The sequence below is a fragment of the Thalassophryne amazonica genome, chromosome 22, assembly GCF_902500255.1.
Source record: "Thalassophryne amazonica chromosome 22, fThaAma1.1, whole genome shotgun sequence".
NCBI classification, from domain to species: domain Eukaryota; kingdom Metazoa; phylum Chordata; class Actinopteri; order Batrachoidiformes; family Batrachoididae; genus Thalassophryne; species Thalassophryne amazonica.
Genome location: NC_047124.1, coordinates 29,341,636 through 29,364,692, shown reverse-complemented (window position 1 = coordinate 29,364,692; position 23,057 = coordinate 29,341,636). Strand labels below are relative to the sequence as shown.

General features: G+C 41.8%; 1 protein-coding gene across 1 annotated transcript in view; it reads right to left on the bottom strand.

Annotated features, from left to right (window-relative positions):
- ube2h (ubiquitin-conjugating enzyme E2H (UBC8 homolog, yeast)) overlaps positions 1–23,057 on the bottom strand; it is a 97,277-nt gene that overhangs the window by 8,298 nt on the left and 65,922 nt on the right. The window contains exons 2-4 of the mRNA XM_034163400.1: positions 11,189–11,265; positions 5,043–5,117; positions 4,859–4,898 (exon numbers count right to left, since the gene is read on the bottom strand). Coding sequence (XP_034019291.1) covers positions 4,859–4,898; positions 5,043–5,117; positions 11,189–11,265 — 192 coding nt within the window. The remainder of the gene's footprint in view (positions 1–4,858; positions 4,899–5,042; positions 5,118–11,188; positions 11,266–23,057) is intronic.

Sequence of the window (23,057 nt, the reverse complement as noted above, 5' to 3'; positions counted from 1 at the left end):
GCATGCTCCAAAACACTCGCCAAAGTTTGACGATCCCTAGCAGCCACGCCTTTTGACCTACAGAAAGTCTTTTGATAACTTTTGATCAGCACAGGGTCATGATGATGTGTACCAAATTTGAAGACAATTGGATGAAATCTCTAGGACGGGTTTGTTCAAGTGCAAGTAGTGGAAACTGCCAAAAATGACCTCAAAATCGAAACTTCAAATCAAAATGGCCGACTTCCTGTCGACATTTCACCATGACATTAAGACACTTTTTTGTGTGTGGCCCAGCATAGTAAATATGTGTAGCAAATTCCGTGAGGCTACAACAAATCCCCAATGGGGAGGGTCTTTTCAAAATTTGTAGGGAGTGCCCTTTCGCTGCAAGCAAGTGCTCAACCCCCAAAATAACAAATTTTGGATCCGGCCAAATGATTCTTCAAAGGTTCGTGAGGTTTTGAGCATGGGAAAGGGCTGAAATTGAGGCTTGAAAAGTATAAATGAAGAAGAATAATAGTAAACAGTGCAATTTCAAGAGGGTCCTCGAACGACTTTTAGTCATCGCTCAGGCACTAATAATAATAATAATACATCCTGGAAAATACAACTCTTCCACAAAACCACTGCAGAAATGCAGATGACTTAAGAGAAATTATATTTATACCTCTGGCTGATAAAAAAAAAATAAAATAAAAAATTAAAAAACCTGGTGTAAGGCTACAAAGAAGTTCTACTGAAATCAGGCAGTGATTTAAAGCAAATCTGAAGTAACATGGTGTACTTGTTCAGTGTACCAGCTACCACCTGGTAGATGTGGGCGATACTGGGAATTTTGGTATTGATCCGATACCAAGTAAATACAGGCCCAGTATCGCCGATAGATACTTTTTCATATTTAAGCTTCATAGATCCAAAGGATCCTAAAGACCTAGGATAGAATTTCGCCAAACATTGTACATGAGAACAAAATACTTTATATCAAAATCAACATTTTTGTTCAAATATCACTCAACTAAAAACAAAATCTCCTGAGGTACAGGGCTGACAAACCACAATACAAGGGTGCGCTGCTCCATGTTGTGTGATACAGCGCAGCGCTGCTCTTACAGACAGAGAGTAGACTTTGATGAATCTGCTCGCACAGCAGTCAGTCAGTGCGCACGGGAGAGAACAAAAAGCATGAGTATCGATCTTTTTACACGAGGATCGTTCAATATCAATACCAGCGTTGGTATCGATATTATCAATATTAGGATCGATCCGCCCACCTCTACCACCTGGTCCTTTAAGGTGTATTCAGGAGAACCTGGTCAACTTCATAAGCAGCATCATGTGTCCTGGTCATATTTACCAGGCTGTTGTGTTCAAATAGTTATCAGACACTAGTTAATGTGTTACCTGAAACTATCCAGAGCAAAAGCAAACCAGGTATAAAATCTGATGCTTGTTGGACATGACTGGACATGTTCAACCACAGCACACGACAGACAAATATTGACATATTTAGTTTTGACAGAATGCCATTATCGGTTGAAATAAAATGCTGTAACTTGTGAAAAAAAATTATCAGTGAACTTGCCCCAGTTTCCCACTGATGTTTACACTTTGCAACCACTTTCTGGTGAAAAAAAAAGGCAATTTGCCTGAACGTTACATTAGTTCTGACCTCAATAAAGCTCGGCCACTTTCTCAGCTGTTCAAAACATTTGGAAAGCACAGACAAGCACAGAGACACAAAGCTCTCAGTCAGGTTACTTATTTGTGTAATGTGCTGGTGGTCCATGGAAAACAAAATAGCTCATTATTTCACACATTTTTAAGCCTATAAAACCATAGCAGCCTGTGGGCAGGTCCAGCACCCTGTAAGATGCATCTGCAACATTACTCATCATGATTTGTCGACAAAAACACAATATTATGGAAATTACTGGAAAGCTTACTTCCTCAAGAATAAAATGAGCCTAAGCACGATATTTCTTTGATGCTGCAATCCCAATTAAAATCCAACAAAAGCAAACGATAACCTCTAAAACATGGAAAAACTCACTTCTCGCCGTCCTTAAGTTTTAAAGTCCTTCACTGTAACATGTGAGTACACTAGCAGAGGATTTGGTTGATGGGTTGGTGACCAACAAGTGTTTGTTTAGTAATGGCAACAAGCATGTTTTCCCAAAACATGTCAGACAACAGGTCCCCGCATGGGACAAACAGTGCTGGTTTTTCTTAATCATTATTTATTTTGCAGTGGGAATAAAACCATGTAAATTAGTTCATTTTGCACAAAAAAAAAGGGACAATTTAGTGTTGACATATTTAGCAACATCACAAAAATTAATCTAAGGATCCACCTTGTTATATTCCTGAAATATACAGTTTCATTCATATATAAATTTAAATAAAATAATTCTAAATCTGTAAAAAAAAAATTAAATCATTACTTATGAACCTGAGAATTCTAAAACTATTTGCCAATTAATTTCCCTTGCAATTTAAAAGTTTTTCTGTCAGCTGGTTGTAAATAAAGTAAATGATTCCTTTATAATATGAAAAAAAGCCTTTCCTTTTGTTTATGTAATTTAAGTGGAATCTCTCTAGTACTTTTTTTTACATCATAAAACAATAAAGTCTACCAGTTTGAACATTAAATATCTTGCCTTTGTGGTGTATTCAATTGAATATAGGTTGAAGAGGATTTGCAAATCACTGTATTCTGTTTTTATTTACATTTTACACAACGTCCCAACTTCAATGGAATTGGGGTTGTAATTAGCATAGCCATATACGTCACACTTTTGTCACCACAATAAACACTCACTGACCACTTCATTAGGTACATAGCTCATGAAAGCAAATATGTAATCAGCCGATCACATGGCAGAAATACATTTTGGCATGTAGATGTGTAGCACTACAATGCTTGGGGAGTGTAGGCTGACTTAAGTGGTGAAAAAGCCTCGTTGATGGCAGCGGTTAGAGAAGAATGTCCAGGCTGGTTTAAGTGGACAGATCAGTGGACTACAGCAGCAGAAGACCAGATTGGCTGCAACTTCCTGTCAGTTAAGAACAGGTAACTGAGGGTATGGTGGCTCAATGACACCAGGCGATGGAAGATTAGAAAATGTTGCTTGGGCTGATTAGTCCTGACTTCTGCGGCTGGCATTCAGAAAGAATTTGGAACAAATGACATCTTGTATCACAAATTCTAGCTGGTGGTGTAATGGTAACTGTAAGTCATCATGTCAAAATGGACCAAAATCTTTGAGGAAATGTTTCTGGCACCTTGTCGAATCTCTACCACAACATTAAGATCAACATCGATCTGAAGGCAAAAGAAGGTCCAATGCAGGACCAGCAAGGTGTACCTAATAAAGTGGGCAGTCAGTTTCAGTGTATACAATACATTTGGAATATAACATTTATCAAGAACTAGATGTTAGCAAAAGTGTTATTTCACTAGATATAAAGGATGTAGGCTGCAATGATTAATCGCTTAATCAATGATTTAGTGTCCATTATGTTAATCAACAACTATTTTGATAATCAATCATGTTGAGCTCTTTAAAAAAAAAATCCAAATTCTGTGATTTCAGCTTCTTAAATCAATCAATCAATCAATCAATTTTTTTTTATATAGCGCCAAATCACAACAAACAGTTGCCCCAAGGCGCTTTATATTGTAAGGCAAGGCCATACAATAATTATGTAAAACCCCAACGGTCAAAACGACCCCCTGTGAGCAAGCACTTGGCTACAGTGGGAAGGAAAAACTCCCTTTTAACAGGAAGAAACCTCCAGCAGAACCAGGCTCAGGGAGGGGCAGTCTTCTGCTGGGACTGGTTGGGGCTGAGGGAGAGAACCAGGAAAAACATGCTGTGGAGGGGAGCAGAGATCGATCACTAATGATTAAATGCAGAGTGGTGCATACAGAGCAAACAGAGAAAGAAACAGTGCATCATGGGAACCCCCCAGCAGTCTACGTCTATAGCAGCATAACTAAGGGATGGTTCAGGGTCACCTGATCCAGCCCTAACTATAAGCTTTAGCAAAAAGGAAAGTTTTAAGCCTAATCTTAAAAGTAGAGAGGGTGTCTGTCTCCCTGATCTGAATTGGGAGCTGGTTCCACAGGAGAGGAGCCTGAAAGCTGAAGGCTCTGCCTCCCATTCTACTCTTACAAACCCTAGGAACTACAAGTAAGCCTGCAGTCTGAGAGCGAAGCGCTCTATTGGGGTGATATGGTACTACGAGGTCCCTAAGATAAGATGGGACCTGATTATTCAAAACCTTATAAGTAAGAAGAAGAATTTTAAATTCTATTCTAGAATTAACAGGAAGCCAATGAAGAGAGGCCAATATGGGTGAGAAATATAAAGATTTTCTGGTATTGCCTTAACAACAAATACTCTGAGAAAATAATAATAACATTGATTAATCATTTGTGAAAATCATCATTAGAGGCCCATATCTCAAGAATGTGCATGAAACCTAAGGCTAAATCTGCATGTGAAGATCTCAGGAGTGAGGCCAGTAGAAACGAACAGAGTCGTCACTGTACAGTATGATTTTTTTTTAAATGAGTGCCGTGATACCATGAAAAGTCAACTATTACATGGAAGAAATAATGATGTCTTGCAAAAGAGTCATAAATGATTTATAAAATACACAAATAAGAAACATAGCATCAAGGATTTATACTTTAGAATAAATTGTTTTCAATAAAGTTAAAGATTCACCACAAATTACTTTCTGCCTAATTAGTGTAAACAGAGTTGTAATTATGTATCATAATACATGTCGAATTGTGGTAGGTGTATCATATCTGGGAGTTGGTGTATCATTCCACTGACACATCAGACATGTGACTGTGACAACTTACGCTTCATCAATGTTGGGATGAAATATCTTGTTCATGAATCCTGAAAAAGAAAAAAGAAAAATAAATAATAAGAAGATAGAGAAGAAATGTGCCAAAGTAAAGTCGAGCCTTAAAAAAAATAAAATAAAATAATAATAATAATAATGAAATCCAATAAACATCCACATGAAGGTAAAGCCAGTACCTATTGATGGTGATTTGAAGGGGTATTTGTCAGGAAGATCTACTCGCACCTTCCACACGCCGCCCTCGTACGGCGCTAGATGTGAGAAAGACACACACACACACACACACACACACACACACACACGCTTCAATTTTATTATTTATGCAATTGAATGGATAGAGACGAGCCATACTAAGCTACAAAAAGGAGCGAAATGGGGAATGATAATCACAAAATGGGGCTAAAATGTAATGAAATGGAGCAGAGTGAACCAGACTGACTCCAAATAAGTACTTTTATTTAATTGTTTGTCTTTTGTTTTTTTGTTTTTGTTGTTGTTAGATGTGCTCAGTACATGTAGTAGGGGAAGGTGCACCATCTGGTGTTAAAGAGATGAAACTTCAATCATTGGGTCAGTCTGCTCCATTTCATTATGTTTTACCCCCGCTTCATCATTATCAGTCCCAATTTTGTTAAAAAAAATTAAAGTATTTAATTGAATCATATTTGGAATCAGTCTGCTCCATTTCACTATATTTTACTCCCCATTACATGATTATCAGTCCCTATTACACTTAAAAAATTATTCAATAAAAGTACTTAACTGAATTATATTTGGAGTCAGTCTGCTCCATTTCGTTACGTTTTACACCCGTTTCATAATCAGTCCCCATTTCGCTAAAAAAAATTAAATAAAAGAACTTAATTGAATCATATTTGGAGTCAGTCTGCTCCATTTCGCTACGTTTTACCCCTGTTTCATTATCAGTCCCCATTTCGCTAAAAAAATTAAAGTACTTAATTGAATCATATTTGGAATCAGTCTGCTACATTTCCCTACGTTTTACTCCCCGTTTCATGATTATCAGTCACTATTACACTTAAAAAAAATTATTCAATAAAAGTACATATTTGGAGTCAGTCTGCTCCATTTCGTTATGTTTTATCCCCATTTCATTATCAGTCCCCATTTTGCAAAAAAAAACCCAACAAAAAAACAAAACTTAATTGAATCATATTTGGAGTCACTCTGCTCCATTTCACTACGTTTTACCCCTGTTTCATTATCAGTCCCCATTTCGCTAAAAAAATTAAATAAAAGTACTTAACTGAATCATATTTGGAATCAGTCTGCTACATTTTGCTATGTTTTACTCCCCGTTTCATGATTATCAGTCCCTATTACACTTAAAAAATTATTCAATAAAAGTACTTAATTGAATCATATTTGGAGTCAGTCTGGGTCAGTCTGCTCCATTTTGCCCCATTTCGTATTTTAGTATAGCTGGATAAAGACATTAGGAAGATATTTTAGTCAATTTCTAGCAGTTTTTTTTTTGTTGTTGTTCGCTTCTGCTTACAAACACATGATGAAGGGCAATATGTGCCACTTCCTTCTCCCATTTAATTTCAATTTGGGGAACCAAATATTTCAGCACAATAAAGCAATTACGTCCAGATTAATTCATATGACACATGGACATCAAACAATAAGAAAATATGTGCGTTTCCCAGATAGCTCAAAGTGAGGTCCATAATTATTTGGACTAACAATTACTGTAATTTTGCCTCTGAACATGTCATTGAATATATCGTTGACTCAACTGTGCCCTAGTTAGCAGGGTCCTTGGGAGGTATTTCTAGTAGGTGCCTCATTGCTGGACTCCATATGTAACCGCTTATGCTGTAGAAATTAATCACAAAAATCCAAGTTTGACCTCAGGTGGTGTGGTCAAACTGAGGCCAATTTCGAGGTCACCACTGTAAATCCTGTACAAGTATATGATTTTTTTCCATTACTTGCAACATCTTCAAGTACTGGTATTTAACCTCCAGAAATAGTTATTTTTTTCAACTCCACAAAGTGAATTTGGCCTTAAGACATAATCTGAGTTCACAGGCACCATAGTCACTTTAATTAAACTACTTACTGACATCTATTTGGTAATGTTGCTGGCGTGGTGGCTGGGTTGCTGGCATTGTGTGTTCGCCGCTCGTCTGATTTTCTCCAGTTTTGTGTGTAATTCGGTTTTTAGTGGCTTGAGTGTAATTTTTATTTTGGATATGTACTTAACGTGGTTTTTGGTCCTTCAGTGTGCATTTTTAGTCATCTTTGATTGTTTATTGCCTGCTTTGCGCTGTACGACGCCGCATTTCACTCCCTCGGCTGGCGTGATGCTAAGCTACTCTGCAGCTGAGCTACGAAGCTTGTACAACAATAATGTCCCTCAGGCCATTCTCGCTATCAGAGAGCTTGGCTTGTTCCGCCGACGTCGCTGTGTCCACAGAGGCTCCCGGAGAAAGTTTGTGTTCCATCGAACTGGGTCGTCTGTGCCGGTCATCTGGTCAGCTGAGCGCATCGGCGCTCGGCGCCCACGTCATCAGAGCGCTGCAGCTTCTGGTAATTGTAGTCTTGATGTGACGACAGCGGTTCTTGACGTTCTCCGGGCGCTGGATGGAAAACGTGGAGTGGATTTTAAGATACTCAGGCCTATTCAAAGATGTCAGTCTGTCAAACCGATAGAAGTCTTCAGTTTGGGTCTTATTAACATCAGATCTTTGTCCTCCCTGTTGATTAACGATCTAATTACGGATCATCATTTGGACATGATTGGGTTATGTGAAACCTGGCTCAAACCCACAGCTGTTCTTCCTCTGAATGAGGAGCGCCCACCAGGGTACACATTCAGTCACATGTCTCGTTGTGCGAAGCAAGGCGGGGGTGTTGCTTTTATCTATAAATCCAAGTTTACCTTCTTGACTGTCTTTTGGCATAAATATAATTCGTTTGAGCATCTGACTGTCCGATCTGCCCATGATGCTACATATTGTCAGGGTCAGAAGTATGGAAATCAGTCATGCCATGTTGTCACTGTTTATAGGCCTCCTGGCCCATATTCTGAATTTTTAGATGAATTTGGTGCATTCATCTCTAGCCTGTCAACTAGTGTGGACAACATTTTGATTATTGGTGATTTTAATATTCACATAAATATGCCCTCTGATCCCCTTTGCAAGTCATTTATGGAACTTGTGGATGCGCTGGGATTCCAGCAATGCATTCAGGATTCAACGCATACTAGTGGAAATACCCTTGATCTGGTACTCACACGTGGCCTTGCTGTCACAAACATTGACATTTTGCCTCTTGCCTCAGTGATCTCTGACCACTCATTTGTTAGGTGTGCATTTATGTTGCCGCGCCTAGTGGATCGAAAGCCTTGTCTTTCTTTGCGGCGACGCATTACTCCTTCAATTATGATAGAACTCGAAGCCAGACTGCCTGAAATTTTGGCCTCGGGGTTAGAGAATATTCAATCAGTGGATAGTCTTGCGGATGGCTTGAACTCAGCGGTCAAGGCCACACTGGACAAGGTTGTGCCTCCTCTCTTAAGGACATGCCTTCCCAAGGCATACTCACCTTGGTTTAATGGTTACCTGCGTGACCTTAGGCAGAAGGCTCGAGGTTTTGAATGGAAATGGCGTAGTTCTAAGTTAGAGGTGTTCCATCTTGCATGGCGAGATGCTGTCTTGGATTATAAGCAGGCACTACTGGCTACAAAGCGTGCCTATTATTCTGATTTGATTAATAAAAATAAGCATAATTCCAAGTTTTTGTTTGAAACTGTAGCACTTCTTATTCACAGACAGCCACCTGTTATTCACTCTCCTTTCTCAGCACAGGACTTCTTGGATTACTTCGAGAAGAAAATTGAGGATATTAGGTTGAGTATATCTCAGCAGGCTTTGGCCCAACATACTGCTGTGGAGGTGGATGCGCCCACTGAGGTGGTATCCAGATTTACAGATTTTGATGGTATCTCGCTAGGCGCACTGACGAAGCTTGTGACGTCTACTAAAAGCACAACCTGTTTAATTGATCCTATACCAACAAAACTGTTTAAGGACCTGTGGCCCATTCTTGGACCAACTGTGCTGGAAATTATAAATCTCTCATTAACTTCTGGATCTGTTCCTAAGTGTTTTAAGTCTGCAGTGATCAAACCATTACTTAAAAAATCTAATCTCGACCCTAGTGTATTGAAGAATTATAGACCGATATCAAATCGGTCATTTTGTTCTAAAATCCTGGAAAAAGTGGTCTTGCGACAGCTCGTGGACTACCTCACTGAGAATAATCTTTTTGAGCCACTGCAGTCTGCTTTTAGAAAATTTCACTCCACAGAGACAGCACTTACTAAAGTAGTGAATGACCTTTTGCGAGCAATGGACTCTGATATCACTACGGTCCTGGTGCTGCTGGATCTTAGTGCTGCATTTGATACTGTGGATTACCATATTCTACTCAATAGGCTGGAGAATCACTTTGGGATTACTGGAACTGCTCTTGCATGGTTGACGTCGTACCTGTCCAGTCATTCCTACTGTGTATTGTGTAATGGAACCTCCTCCGATCGTAGAGACATGAAGTTTGGGGTTCCTCAGGGATCCGTTTTGGGCCCCTTGCTTTTTTCTCTTTATGTAGCACCCCTCGGGAATATATTGCGGCGTTTTGGGATTCCCTTTCATTGCTATGCTGATGACACTCAATTGTATATGCCAATAACTGCTGGTAATCTTACTCACATAAAATCCTTGGAAGATTGTCTTGCATCAGTAAGAAGTTGGATGTCTAGTAACTTCCTACTTTTAAATTCTGATAAGACTGAAGTTATGGTTTTTGGTCCAGCGAGATATCAGCATCAATTTGATCAGCTAGCATTTAGCTTAGGTCCGTGTGTTATACATCATACGGATAAAGTGAGGAACCTTGGAGTAATTTTTGATCCTGCGTTGTCCTTTGATCTCCACATTAGAGACATTACAAGGACTGCCTTCTTCCATTTGCAAAATATAGCGAGGATTTGTCCTATTCTGTCTATGGCTTTTCCCTGTTTTATCATTAGTGTTATGTGTTTTTAATCTTGTCTTCTTTTACTGCTGTTTTTCTTTTATGGTTGTTTTTATTGTGTTTTAAATTTTTAATTGTTTTTTTATGTTGTGAAGCACCTTGAGACGATTTTGTCGTGAATTGGCGCTATATAAATTAATAAATTTGAATTTGAATTTTAATGTTGGAGTGGGCACGTACAGGACATAGCTTAGGAGCTGAGAAAAACAAAGGTTTTGTTGTGATGGTGAATTTGAAAACTGCCCTTTGACAATGACAATTTAATGACTTGACCTTGATTATAGTCTATGAACTATGACCTTGAAATTTGAACTGTAACCTTGAAAAGTGAACTCTGTATTCTAGGACCCAATACACCACTTCCATGCATCAGATTTAAATAATATATACTATTAATTTTTCGGGTCAACTTTAACCTTGGCCAAACTTTTGAAAATCAAAGTCAAAGGTCAAGGTCAACAAAAAGGCATCTCCCTAAGAGGAACAATATGAGGCAAACTGTAAGTTTCCATGGTGACTAGTTCTGAAGTTTTGACTGAAAAGCCCTTTTCAGTTTTTGCGTGACCTTGACCTTGAGCTATGATCTTTAAAAATGAACTCACTCTATACTAGTATTATCTGAACCGTATGTTTATAATTTTATAACGACAGATGCAGAACTGTGCCCACGAGACTGTTGATTAACCAACAAACAAACACATAAACAAACTCAGACCATCACAAAACCTCCGTCCAACTTCATAAACAGGCTCCAACACGCCTCTGACGTGTGTGTGGATTTGTTGTGTGACTTATGTCACACGTTCAGAAGCTGTTTCGCAGTATTTCCTGCTGATGAAGTCACTTTCCTCACACACAGACCTTGTGAGTCTGGCTCCTCTCCTCTGAACTGTGCAGCCTCAGGCCTGGTTTCAATCCATTTTATGTTCCTGGCCTGCAGCGACCAACTTCTATTTATGCTCCAAACAGTCCGACATTCCTTTGCTGGCTCCCCTCAGGACAACAGCAACTGTCACTTCTTTTCAGACTGACTAAACCTCAGACGTGGAATGACTGTCATTTTTTCCAACTGTTCTGGATGTACTTTTCGCAGCAGGTTAAACTAAATAGCGTCTTGTCACTTTAGGGACGAAAACATCGACTGAAGAGGACAGAGACAAACGGATGCTTCTTAATTTACTTCATGTTGTGAGCAAATTACAAAATGTAACCTTTGCGTAGCGGAACAAACAAGCAGAACACAAACACTTACTTCCTTGTGGTCCAAAAAACTTGACTACGAATTCATTGAGTCCACTGAGGATAGTGACTTCGTGCTTGCTCTCAATGCTGGAAGACAGTTAAGGACAAAAGCTTCACCTGAGGACACACAACCACTGATATGCTAATGGCAAAGGCTGTACGCCCAACCGTTGGGCAGATAAGTCATACATTGAACATTACACGCCCAACCGTTGGGCAGATAAGTCATACATTGAACATTACACGCCCAACCGTTGGGCAGATAAGTCATACATTGAACATTACACGCCCAACCGTTGGGCAGATAAGTCATACATTGAACATTACACGCCCAACCGTTGGGCAGATAAGTCATACATTGAACATTACACGCCCAACCGTTGGGCAGATAAGTCATACATTGAACATTACACGCCCAACCGTTGGGCAGATAAGTCATACATTGAACATTACACGCCCAACCGTTGGGCAGATAAATATAGCGTCTTATCTTGTTCGCCCAACCGTGATCGTGTATTTGACATGTTTTGTGCATCTAAACTACGTTTTTGCACCACATTGTAAGGCTCTATTGTGGCGTATGTTAGACAGATTTAACAGCGCTGTCTTTAATTACTGCAAAAACACCGCAATGGATCAAAACAGACAAACTTCATAAGCATTTTGAATGCTTATGAGGTCACTCCAAGCTCATTTGTGCCTAAACTAAATTCATTCATGGGTTTAAGATTCAAAATGGTGTCCAAAAATGGCCGCCAATAGACCCTTATTAAAATACATAGTATGAACAAACAATAGACTTAATGACAGTAATCATTGGTGTTTTAGTGAAAAACCCATATTTTGGCAGCCATCTTGGACACCATCTTGGATAACTGGCTTGAGGCCAGTTTTTATTTTTGGGAACATCCTGATTGTGTTTTGGGTCATCTAAGGCAGTGATTCTCAACCGGGGTGCCGCGGCACCATAGGGTGCCGTGATCGATCGTCAGGGGTGCCGTGGGCGATTGCAGCGTCGGCTCGCAGCCGCTGCGATGCTCCACCACAGGAAAAACACCTCCGTTGGAAGCCTTAAGGACAAGTTGGAACATGTCCAACTGTTAAACAATTTCACTGAAAGCCATCAAAAGCCGCCTGGATTTTACAAATGGTTATCAACACGGAGGTGTTTTTCCTGTGCCGCCACACCGCGCCGGCTGCGCCCCGACGCGCGGACCCGTCCGCACGTCTTTCATTAAAAAAAAAAAATCTCCTTTAACAGTGGAATATCCGGATAAAATGCTGAAACCGACTTCTTCTGAAACTTCTCTGTTCTCTCACGATGTCCTGGATCAATAGAGCCTGAAATGTGGAGGTTTTCAGCTTGAAACAGGCTGACGATGGCGCCTGGGAGCGCTGCACGACGTCTCGCTCCGTGGGAAGTCCTTAAAGCGACAGTATCACCTCAAAATCTCTCATCAGCCGTTAAAATTTTCACCGAAAACCAGCTTAATTTTTCGAACCGTGTCCACTTCGATGTGTCTCAGGTTTAGAAAAAATTTTGATCAAACAAAGCGCCAGTCTCTCAGCAACTTCTCAGACAAAGGAATTCTGACGAGGGGCTGGACGACTCCTCCCACAAGGAGTGCTGACAGGCGAATGACGTCACCGACAGGCGTGGAAAAACTCACGCATGCACACGAGGGTTCAAGCATGTCTGCCGTAAAAACATAAAAATGAAATCCATATAGTTTTTGAAAAAAATAAAAGGACCTATACTTTATGGACAGCCCTCATATGTGCTGTAATAGTGTGGCAGATGGTGTAATGCTCTTTTATTCCAGTAGATGGCAGCAAAGCACTCAGTAGCACTGAGCCGTGTGCCGACAAGGAGGCATGATCGCCATTTTAATTCCGGGCAAGTTAGTGATTTGTGTGCATAGAAGTTCACTTGATCTCATCAAGACACAGGTGGAATATGCCGGAAAGCTGCGCATGTTGGCAAAGTCATAAACGGAGGAACAAGGGAGACAATATTTCCTTCCATAAGTAAGTGGGTTTGGTTCTTCTTTTCACTTTGTCCGTGATATTTGGATGATAAACAGCTGTATGTCTCCTGCCGTACCTGTGTCGCCTGATGACACGGATCATTAATTTCACTTATGTCTAGTTGATATTTTCCACTGCTAGACCAATTTCTAGTTAAAATACTTGTCGTTAGTGACTAAAAATTGTTCGACAAGACTGGGGAGTTTTTTTTTTTGCACCTTAAAATAATGAGATTAATGACCAGTGCTGTGCTGCCACACACACCGCTGACTTCATGAATGAAACTCTGTCAATAAAGGATAATTGCGTAAAAATATAATATATATATATATAAATGTATTGTAATGGTTTTAGGAGCCGCGCTGCGTTGAACACAGCAGCAGCAGCTCAGCCGAGCAGCGCAGCTTATCAGCGCAGATCCGTGTAACTTTCAACACTAATATTTGTAAATGTGTGTGTGTATCAGAGTAAGTTTAATACTTTCCTGACATAATTTAATGTAATTTAATTTTACTGGCTCGATATCCAGGACAAAATGGCATTTTAACATGTATTTTGCGAGCATTTTTCTGAGTGTGTTCAGTCGCGAATCTCCATTGAAAATGCATTAACATCCGGGTACTTCGTCAATATTTTGCCGGGTTAGGAAACGTCATGTCGCTGTCCATGAAGGGACCTTTTCGTTTAGTGTGCAGCATTGGGACTGCACTCTCTAGTTCTTATATACAGCTCCATGACTATAGCATACTATGTTACGTCATATCTGTACCGCACGTGTTGCTAACGTGCTAACGCACCGTGTAGAGACAGTCGAGTTAGTGGTGTGTGACACGTGACACATGACAGTGGTGTGCCGCAGGATTTTGTAAATATAAAAAGGGTGCCGTGGCTCAAAAAAGGTTGAAAATCACTGATCTAAGGAACCTAAAAAAGTTGGTTTGGTTTAGTCCTGGGGGGAAGGGGTGCAAAGGTAGTGGTCGTAGCTCCCCCTAGTAGTACAGGGGTAATCTTAGTACGTGACACCGGTGACAGAATTTCACTGAATGACTGCGCTTACAGTCCGTGAAAGCTCCGCAACTCATAACGAAGTGAAAAAATAGTTACCCTGGAAATCAATGTAGCAGCTGTTGGAGTTATTCTGTAGATACACTGTTTTATTTTATCATGCATGTTTTGTGTTCTCTGCTCTGGTAGAATGTAGTTCTCTCTGCTCTGATAAAGTGTATTGTACTGATGTGATGGGTGAAGGTTACTTAAGATATGTGACATGACGTGTTTCTGCAAGTTGTGGTATCTCTGTGTGCACGCTAAGCTCTTTTTAGGACATGTGAAGATGACTCATGCAGGACGCAGCCGAAGCTGAGCAGTAAGATAAAGAATAGAGAATTGAATGTTCCAACCACAGTGTGATTGTGATACATCAGTCCTTTTGTCAGAAGAAGTGTGATTAATCGTTAGATGTCTTAAACACATCTTAACCGAGCCCAAGATTAAAAAGGTTCTGAACATCCTGAATGTATTGTGCAATCAGCAGTTCTGCGGCAACAGCTCACGCGCTATCACTCTTCCCCTCAGGAGCTGTACCGCCCATGTATGTAGGGAAGTCCTAAATAAAAAGAGCGGGAGCGCAGGCCAGACTTTAGTGTAGCTTTGGTGTACAGCCTGACTGCACTCCTCGCGAGCTTAAATTGAATTCTCTCTCTCACTTGTTTTATTGCCTGGTTGTCTCTTCCTCTTATCAAAGGTACAGTATTCTAGACCCGACAAAGACTGGGGGCTCGTCCGGGATCCCAACAGACCTGACGGATCCAGCGAGCGTGATCGACACCAGAGAAATCCTTGGCCAAGGTAACTCAGACCCTTTGACGGGACTGGCTCAATCCGTTGGCTGGGATCTGAAAGGTTGACGGGATCACCGAGAGGGAAAGAGACCGACGGAGTGTGAGTATAGAATTTGATTCTGATAAAATTGTTGTTGTGAATGGTGGCAGTAGGCTGCGTAAAATAGAAATGTTGAAATAGTGAAATAGTGACAGAAAGTCACGGTTAAACAGGGAAATAAGTGCACAGTGAAAAGGCAGTTAAACCTCGCAGGGATGGTGGAGTCCCCTAATGCAGGACATTAGTTAAATTCCACGGGAGGGCGAGCTCCCCTGACCTAAGAATACGCGTACGGTTATTAAAAGTGTTTCTATGTATTTGTGTAAATAAAATAACTGTGTGTGAGTGTAATAAAAGTGACTGAGTGAGAGTGTGGAGTCACTTCGACTCCCCTCTATGAAAATCTCACAGGAAAGTAAGTAGTAAGTTTTGAGAAGAAGCAAAGACAAGGCCTTCCTGTGCCCTCCGGGGTGGCGAAAGGGAACGCACTTCTCAGAATAGTTGATTACTACCCTGTGATTGTAACAACACCAGTGGATTAGGACCCTGTAGGGGCAAAACCATCACTGGTCTAAAACGTTCAGAAAACACAAAATGGGAAAATCTAACAGTAAAAATGAGAGACCTAAGTCCCGGGACGATCTAAAAACAAAAGATTGGATATACATGAATAAAATTGATCCAAATTCAACAAAACACTTAGATAAGTGGATAAAAGATCATGGATTTGATGGACGCCTGCAGAAAGAGTCATTAACTAAACTAAAGAACAGTATTGACAAAAAGTGTGGAACAAGTGAGAAAAAGAAAGAAAAAGAAGGTCAAGGTGAAATTGTAGCATGGGAAAGAGAAGTTGAGAAACGAAAGAAGGGCCTTAGAGAAGCAAAGGAAAGACAGAAAGAAACAGTAAATGATAAGAAGGAGCAGGGGAACGTGATGTTTCACAGACAAGAAGATAATGAGACAGGGCCTGCGGCTCCAAAAGTAGAAATAGTAGTAAAATTGGATACTACAAAACACAGTCAGCCAGAAGCTGAAATAAAGGAGAATAAACTCTATCCAGATTTACCGCAGGGACAACCCCCATCATATGTAGACCCTACACAACACGTCATGAGAACACGATCCAAAACACTAAAAGATGAAGAAAATCAACCTGGACCATCAGCCCCACCGGCTGATCAGGAACCAGGTGGATCAGGAGTCTATCCAATGATTCATGTGGCAAATCCACATACGTCAGGACCAAGAACTATTCTTGTGTACCGAACTTGGACACAAGCAGACGTTAAGGCAGCTGTGGAAGGTGTAACTCCCCCACGAGAAGATGTAGCCCAGTACATTATTGACATAACCGCTTTGGTTAAATCCTACAATCTTAGAGGGGATGAAGTTCAACAAGTCATAATGGCAACTGTTTTAGAGGCCCACCCCGAGGACGTTTTCAATCAAACTCACAGAGGCAATGGAAGCAGGACAGGCAAGGAAATTGGCAGGGCCAAGGCCAGTCAGCTCCCCCAAAGCCCTGGGCTGGAAGGTCAAATGAGTGTTGGGTTTGCGGCAAATTAGGACATTTCGCCAAGGACTGCCCACAAAAAACACAGAATCCGCAATGACTAACCGCCCGACAAGCAACATCAACGGGACCTTTAGTCCCTGAGGCAGATCTAAACCTTCATCTGCTGATGAGTGATGTACCTAAACCGGAAGTGACTTTAATGATGAATGGGAAGCATGTTGTTTTCCTATGCGATTCGGGCGCACGTAAAACAACATGTTGCTCATGGCCGGTAGGGTTACAGCCCAGTGATGAAACATTTTGGGTAAGAGCAGCCAATGGGAAGACATGTGCTGTCCCTGTGTCCCAACCCGTGTGGATTCGGGACCCAGAAGGGAAGTCATGTTGCATCTCTGTATTGATGATGTATTGATGATGCCCCAATGTCCGGTTAATCTTCTCGGACGAGATGGTCTAACTGCATTGGGACTGTCTCTAGTGTCGGACAATGACTACATCAGCTGCAGGTCTTTACTTTAGGCTCAAATTACGCCCTAAACTGCTACTATTATTATTTTCTGAAACTACGAGATGCTAGCCCCACCTCTTTTGGTGCATCTGTTCTGTCGTTTGCTAAAACATTGTTGTCTCATCCTGAACAAACACATGAACCGGAAGATCTCCATGTCACATTGTGGTTCAAGGGTACTCCAGGACCGGACGGTAACTATGAGAGCCTCTTGGAGGAAGTAACCCCAACATCTGCAGTAGCAGACTGTATTTACCATGATGGGAAAAATAGAGCTGCAATTGCGGTCTCTCATGTTCCTCCAGAAATTCAGAGATTACATAGGACTGGGACTCCCTTCCATGTGTCCCTCTTCAAACCATATCTCGTGACTTGGCAAAGCCTAGGGTTTATGGTCAAAGAGGGCATAAATGCAACCGATTGGGTTGAATCCCATCCAGGGAGTGGAGAATTTTTCAGTCCTTCCACCGGTCTATTCCGTGTAGTCCTTCTCCATAGAACGGATTTGGAAGCAGGGAGTAGTGTTGACCATTGCGATAATCCTCAACAGACAGCATGATCATATTTATTGAATCCAGAGGATGAGCAGAGGTTGGTGGAAGTTCCACCTACCCTCTGGTCCCAAGGACCCTCTGATGTAGGGCTAGTAAAAGGAGCCCTACCAGTGCAAATTAGACCAAAAACGGAATATCGCCCATGTGTCCGGCAGTACCCTTTGAGACCCGATGCGACGGAAGGGATCCGACCAGTAATACAAGATCTATTGAAGGCAGGAGTCTTGATCCCCTGCCCCGATTCACCATGTAGCACACCTATCTTTCCGGTAAAAAAGGCTCCTCCCTCCATAGGTTGGAGAATGGTGCAAGACCTACAAGCTGTCAACAATGCTGTTGTTCAAAGAGCTCCTTGTGTCCCAGATCCGTACACGTTGTTAAATTCGTTGCGACCAGATGCTAAAGTATTTACTGTCGTTGATATTAGTAATGCTTTCTTTTCTGTCCCGGTTGATCCAGACAGCCAGTTCTGGTTCGCTTTCACATACGCAGGACAAAGGTATACATACACACGATTGCCACAAGGATATGCTGAAAGCCCAACCATTTATTCGCAAGTAATGTCAGCTAGTATGGCCAAATTTGTACCACCAGGTGGTAGCCAGATTTTCTTGTACGTAGACGACATTCTGATAGCCTCTCATGACAAAGATACCTGCATCACAGACACTTTGGCCACCTTACATCACCTAGCCAGGGAAGGACATAAGGTCAGCAAGAACAAATTACAGTTGTGGTCCCCGACAGTAAAGTATTTGGGACATGAATTGAGTGCACAAGGACGCACTATTGTTCAAGACAGGAAGACGGCTATTCTCCAGGCACCCAAGCCATTGACAAAAAAGCAGATGATGTCCTTTTTAGGCATCACTGGCTACTGCCGTAGCTGGATTCCAGATTATGCGCAAATTACGTCTCCTCTCTTGAAATTAATGTATGACGAAAGTATATCCATGTCAACAGCATTGAAGTGGACCCCAGAGGCGGAAGCGGCATTTGTGCAAATCAAACAAAGTCTGGTGTCTAGCTCGGCTCTAGCCCTACCAAATTATGACAAACCATTTGTTCAAACTGTCGATTGCAAAGGTCATTTTATGACTTCTGTATTGACGCAGCAATATGGAGAAAGGCTTCGCCCGGTTGCCTACTATTCTTTCAAATTAGACAGTGTTGCTTGTGCACTTCCTCCGTGCATACGTGCAGTAATAGCAGCCTCTATGGCTATAGAGAGTTCTGCCGGAGTTGTGCTTTTCCATTCATTAATACTAAAAGTACCCCATGCAGTGTCAGCATTGCTGCTACAAACAAATATGACATTTCTGTCTCCAGCACGTCATCTTTCTTGTATGGCTATGCTCCTATCTCAACCCCATTTGACTATTGAATGCTGCACAACATTAAATCCTGCCACACTCTTGCCCATCCCAGTGGATGGAGAACCACATGACTGTGTGGAGGAAGCCCAACGAGTATCTAAATGTAGACCCGATTTAAAAGATACATCTCTTTCAGAGGGCACAGTGGTATTTGTGGACGACACATGACAGTGTCCTACAAGCTGTCAAGCTACCTGCTAACATGTCGGCACAAGCGGCCGAACTGGTAGCTCTCACCGTAGCCTGCCAAATTTTCAGAGATCAATCTGTCACAATCTATACTGATAGCCAATACGCATTTTCCACGGTGCATGTGTTCGCTCAACAGTGGAAAAATCGTGGAATGGTCACTTCAACAGGGAAGCCTGTCACACATGCCACTCTGCTCACCAAATTATTAGAAGCAGTCCAGCTACCCAGTCAATTGGCTATTTGTAAATGTGCAGCACATACAAAAGGGATTGATCTTATTTCCCAAGGTAATGCATTCGCTGATGAATCTGCAAAAGCTGCTGCTGAAGGCCATCTTCATGTGGTTGCTGATCCTAACACACTTACAATTGATAAAGCAACTGAAGTAACACCTGATCTCTTGGTAGAAATGCAAAATCAAAGCCCGGACAGTGAGAGGAAATTATGGGAAAAACATGGAGCCGTCAAAAACAAGGACGGTCTCTACATGTGACCCCTTAACAAACCTGTGTTGCCCAAAAATTTGTATAAATGGGCAGCTATTTCAAGCCATGGTGTTTCCCATGTCTCGACAGGGGGGATGATTAAACAAATCGAAACAGTGTATACAACATTTGGATTTAATAATTTTTCAAAACAATTTTGTAAAGCATGCATGATATGTGCAAAACACAACGTGCAAGGGAATTTGAGACCTCTACGAGGAAAGTTCCCTGAACCACAATATCCATTTCAGACCATACACATGGATTATATTCAATTGAACAAAAGTGAAGGGAAAGAATTTTGTTTGGTCATTATTGATGCATTTTCAAAATGGGTCGAGATCTTCCCCACAAAACATGCAGATGCATTAACAGTGGCAAAAGCACTGTGCAAAGACATAGTACCTAGGTATGGTATACCAGAAAAAATATATAGTGACAATGGACCGCATTTTGTAAACCAAGTTGTGAGAAACATTGGACAACTGTTTTGCATAAACTTAAAAAACCACTGTGCATATCACCGCAAAGCGCAGGACTAGTGGAAAGAATGAATGGGACAATTAAAAATAGGCTAAAGAAGGCGATGGAAGAAACAAACAGACCATGGACACAGTGCGTGGACTTAGTAAAAATGTATATAAACATCACAAGTACAGCAGGATTAACACCATATGAGACCCTTTTTGGCCGATCGTACAGATTACCTCAGTTCAGAAATCCATGGGAAATACCAAAAGAAGCAAACCTAGCTGATTATATGAGAAAGATGCTGGAAAAGCAAAAGGACAGGACCTCAAACATTGATGATCCCATCTCTCCACAGGACGACCCTAAAGTGGTACCTGGAGACTGGGTACTGATAAGAATCATCAAGAGGAAACACTGGCACTCACCTAAGTGGGAAGGTCCATTCCAAGTACTGCTCACTACACCCACAGCCTTAAAAATAGGAGAAAGACAAACGTGGATACATTTAACACATTGTAAGAAAGTGATCTCTGTAAATCCAGTGTAAGTACGGAAAGTGAGCAAGTCTGATAATAGTGTGTGGCTCTGGTGTTAAGATCCAGGGCAGACACGAAAATCAGCAGAAGAAATTACAAGCCACTGACCAGAAACTTAGGACACTGACTTTAGGGAGATCCTGACTATGTCGCGCCATACACCATTATGGATGAAAACAGCATTGTGCTGCTGGGCATTAGTGTTAGGAGCCATAACAGTCACTATATGGGGAATGCACGTGTGGACACCATTAATGAAAAAGGGAATTGACTTTGGGGAAGTAGAGAACATCACAACCAGAACAGACGAAACTACAAGTGGAAATTCAATCCACCGCGTTAAACGATATGTGGTTACCTCAAAGGGAGTAACCTGCTACAATCATGGGAGGCAGATACTATGCGGACTAAATCCTTGTGAAGACCAGGAAACATCCTACCAATGGTTTTATGCCTGTTACACCACACCCAGGATCTATTATGTTGTACAGATACCCTTTTTGGCCCTCAGACAAGATAGCTGGATTGGTGATCCTGGACAATGGCTGGCTTATGATTTCTACATGACTACGGGTTTTCCCCATGCCAGTCATTGGTGGGGAAATACCTTTCTGACGAATGGCTACCCGTCCGCCTGGCCACAAAATTCCTATGGGTGGACAGACGAAGCGTATAGTTGGAAAAATATCATATCAAACCTAACAGTCAGCGGCCGAACCAAAACAGTGACATTCACAATAAACTCGTTAAAATTCCCGATAAGCAGACCAATCGAACGGATATGTCACACGTTTGCACTGTGTGCATACAAAGCGGGGTATGATCCTTGCTGGAAGATTGTGCTATGCCCAAAGACACCAAATACAAATGCCTCAAGAGACACCACGAATCAAACAATACTGGGTGACCTTCACCCCGGACCGGGGTCTGTAAGAGCCAAGCAGGCCCGCTTGCATAAAGGGCCTCTGTCAGCAGATGATTGGTTTTTGGTAACTACGGGAATTAGCGGACAAAATAACAATTGGCTCCTGATGGCGGAGCAAGCAGTAAAATCCACAAAACAGGACTGCGTAGTATGTATGGGGCCCCGACCAATTTTACAGGTGATTCCAGCAGCGATATCGGACGACTGCCTATTGGTGGTAATGAAAAATACAACAATACACCGAAACCACAATTGTTCAGTATGGGACCACATTTACCCCGTTGCGGCTGCGGTAAAAAACAAACCAATATTCTCAGAAAAGGTAGCTTTGGGAAATTTCTCCTGTATCAAACTGCCCGGAACAGGGAAACCACTGGGAAATCTGAACGAGACTAAGTGGTGTAGTCGAATAATACAGATAAACGGTTCATTTGTACCAGTCAGCCGAAGTGACGTGTGGTGGTGGTGTGGAGATAATAGAATTTTTGATAGATTGCCTAGGAATGTGTCAGGCTACTGTGCTTTAGTGTCCCTACTCCTCCCAGTAAAAGCCATTCCCATTTTAGCCAAGGACTTGCTGACGCACCTAAAGTCTGTGGTGCCTGAAAATTGGCATAGAGTAAAAAGAGATTGGAAAGGAGTGGGAGATCCAACATATATTGACGCAACAGGAGTCCCCAGAGGAGTGCCTGATGAGTACAAACTGGCTGATCAGATAGCAGCTGGATTTGAATCCTCCATCTGTTGGTGGTGCTCAATTAATAAGAACGTAGACAGAATAAACTACATCCACTACAACGTGCAGAAATTGGGAAATTGGACAGAGGAAGGTTTTAAAGCGGTACATTCCCAACTGGCAGCCACCTCACTGATGGCCTTCCAGAACCGCATAGCCCTGGACATGCTACTCACTGAGAAAGGAGGAGTCTGTGCAATGTTTGGAGAACAGTGTTGCACATTCATACCGAACAACACAGCAGCCGATGGAAGCCTGACCCAGGCCATTGAGGGCCTGCGGACACTGAACAAGAAGATGAAGGATCACAGCGGCGTTAATGCCGAATTCTGGGACTCGTGGCTGGACGTGTTTGGGAAGTATCGCACTTTGGTCTCCTCTGCGCTTATATCTATAGCAGTTTTTGCTGCAATTCTGACCTTGTGTGGATGCTGTTGTATTCCTTGTCTACGTGGTCTAGTCAATAGAATGATAACCACTGCTATCTCACCAGCCAGACAGGATTCAGCTCAGGCATACCCCCTTCTGGGTAACCATCCAGGCGATGACGATGATGAAACTGATGAAGAAGACGACTACGACCACTATCTTCCAGATCTGTTCCCTGATCCAGGTGATTATGGTGAACCTGACGATGACCTCAACACCAACGATAAGACCTCCCGAGT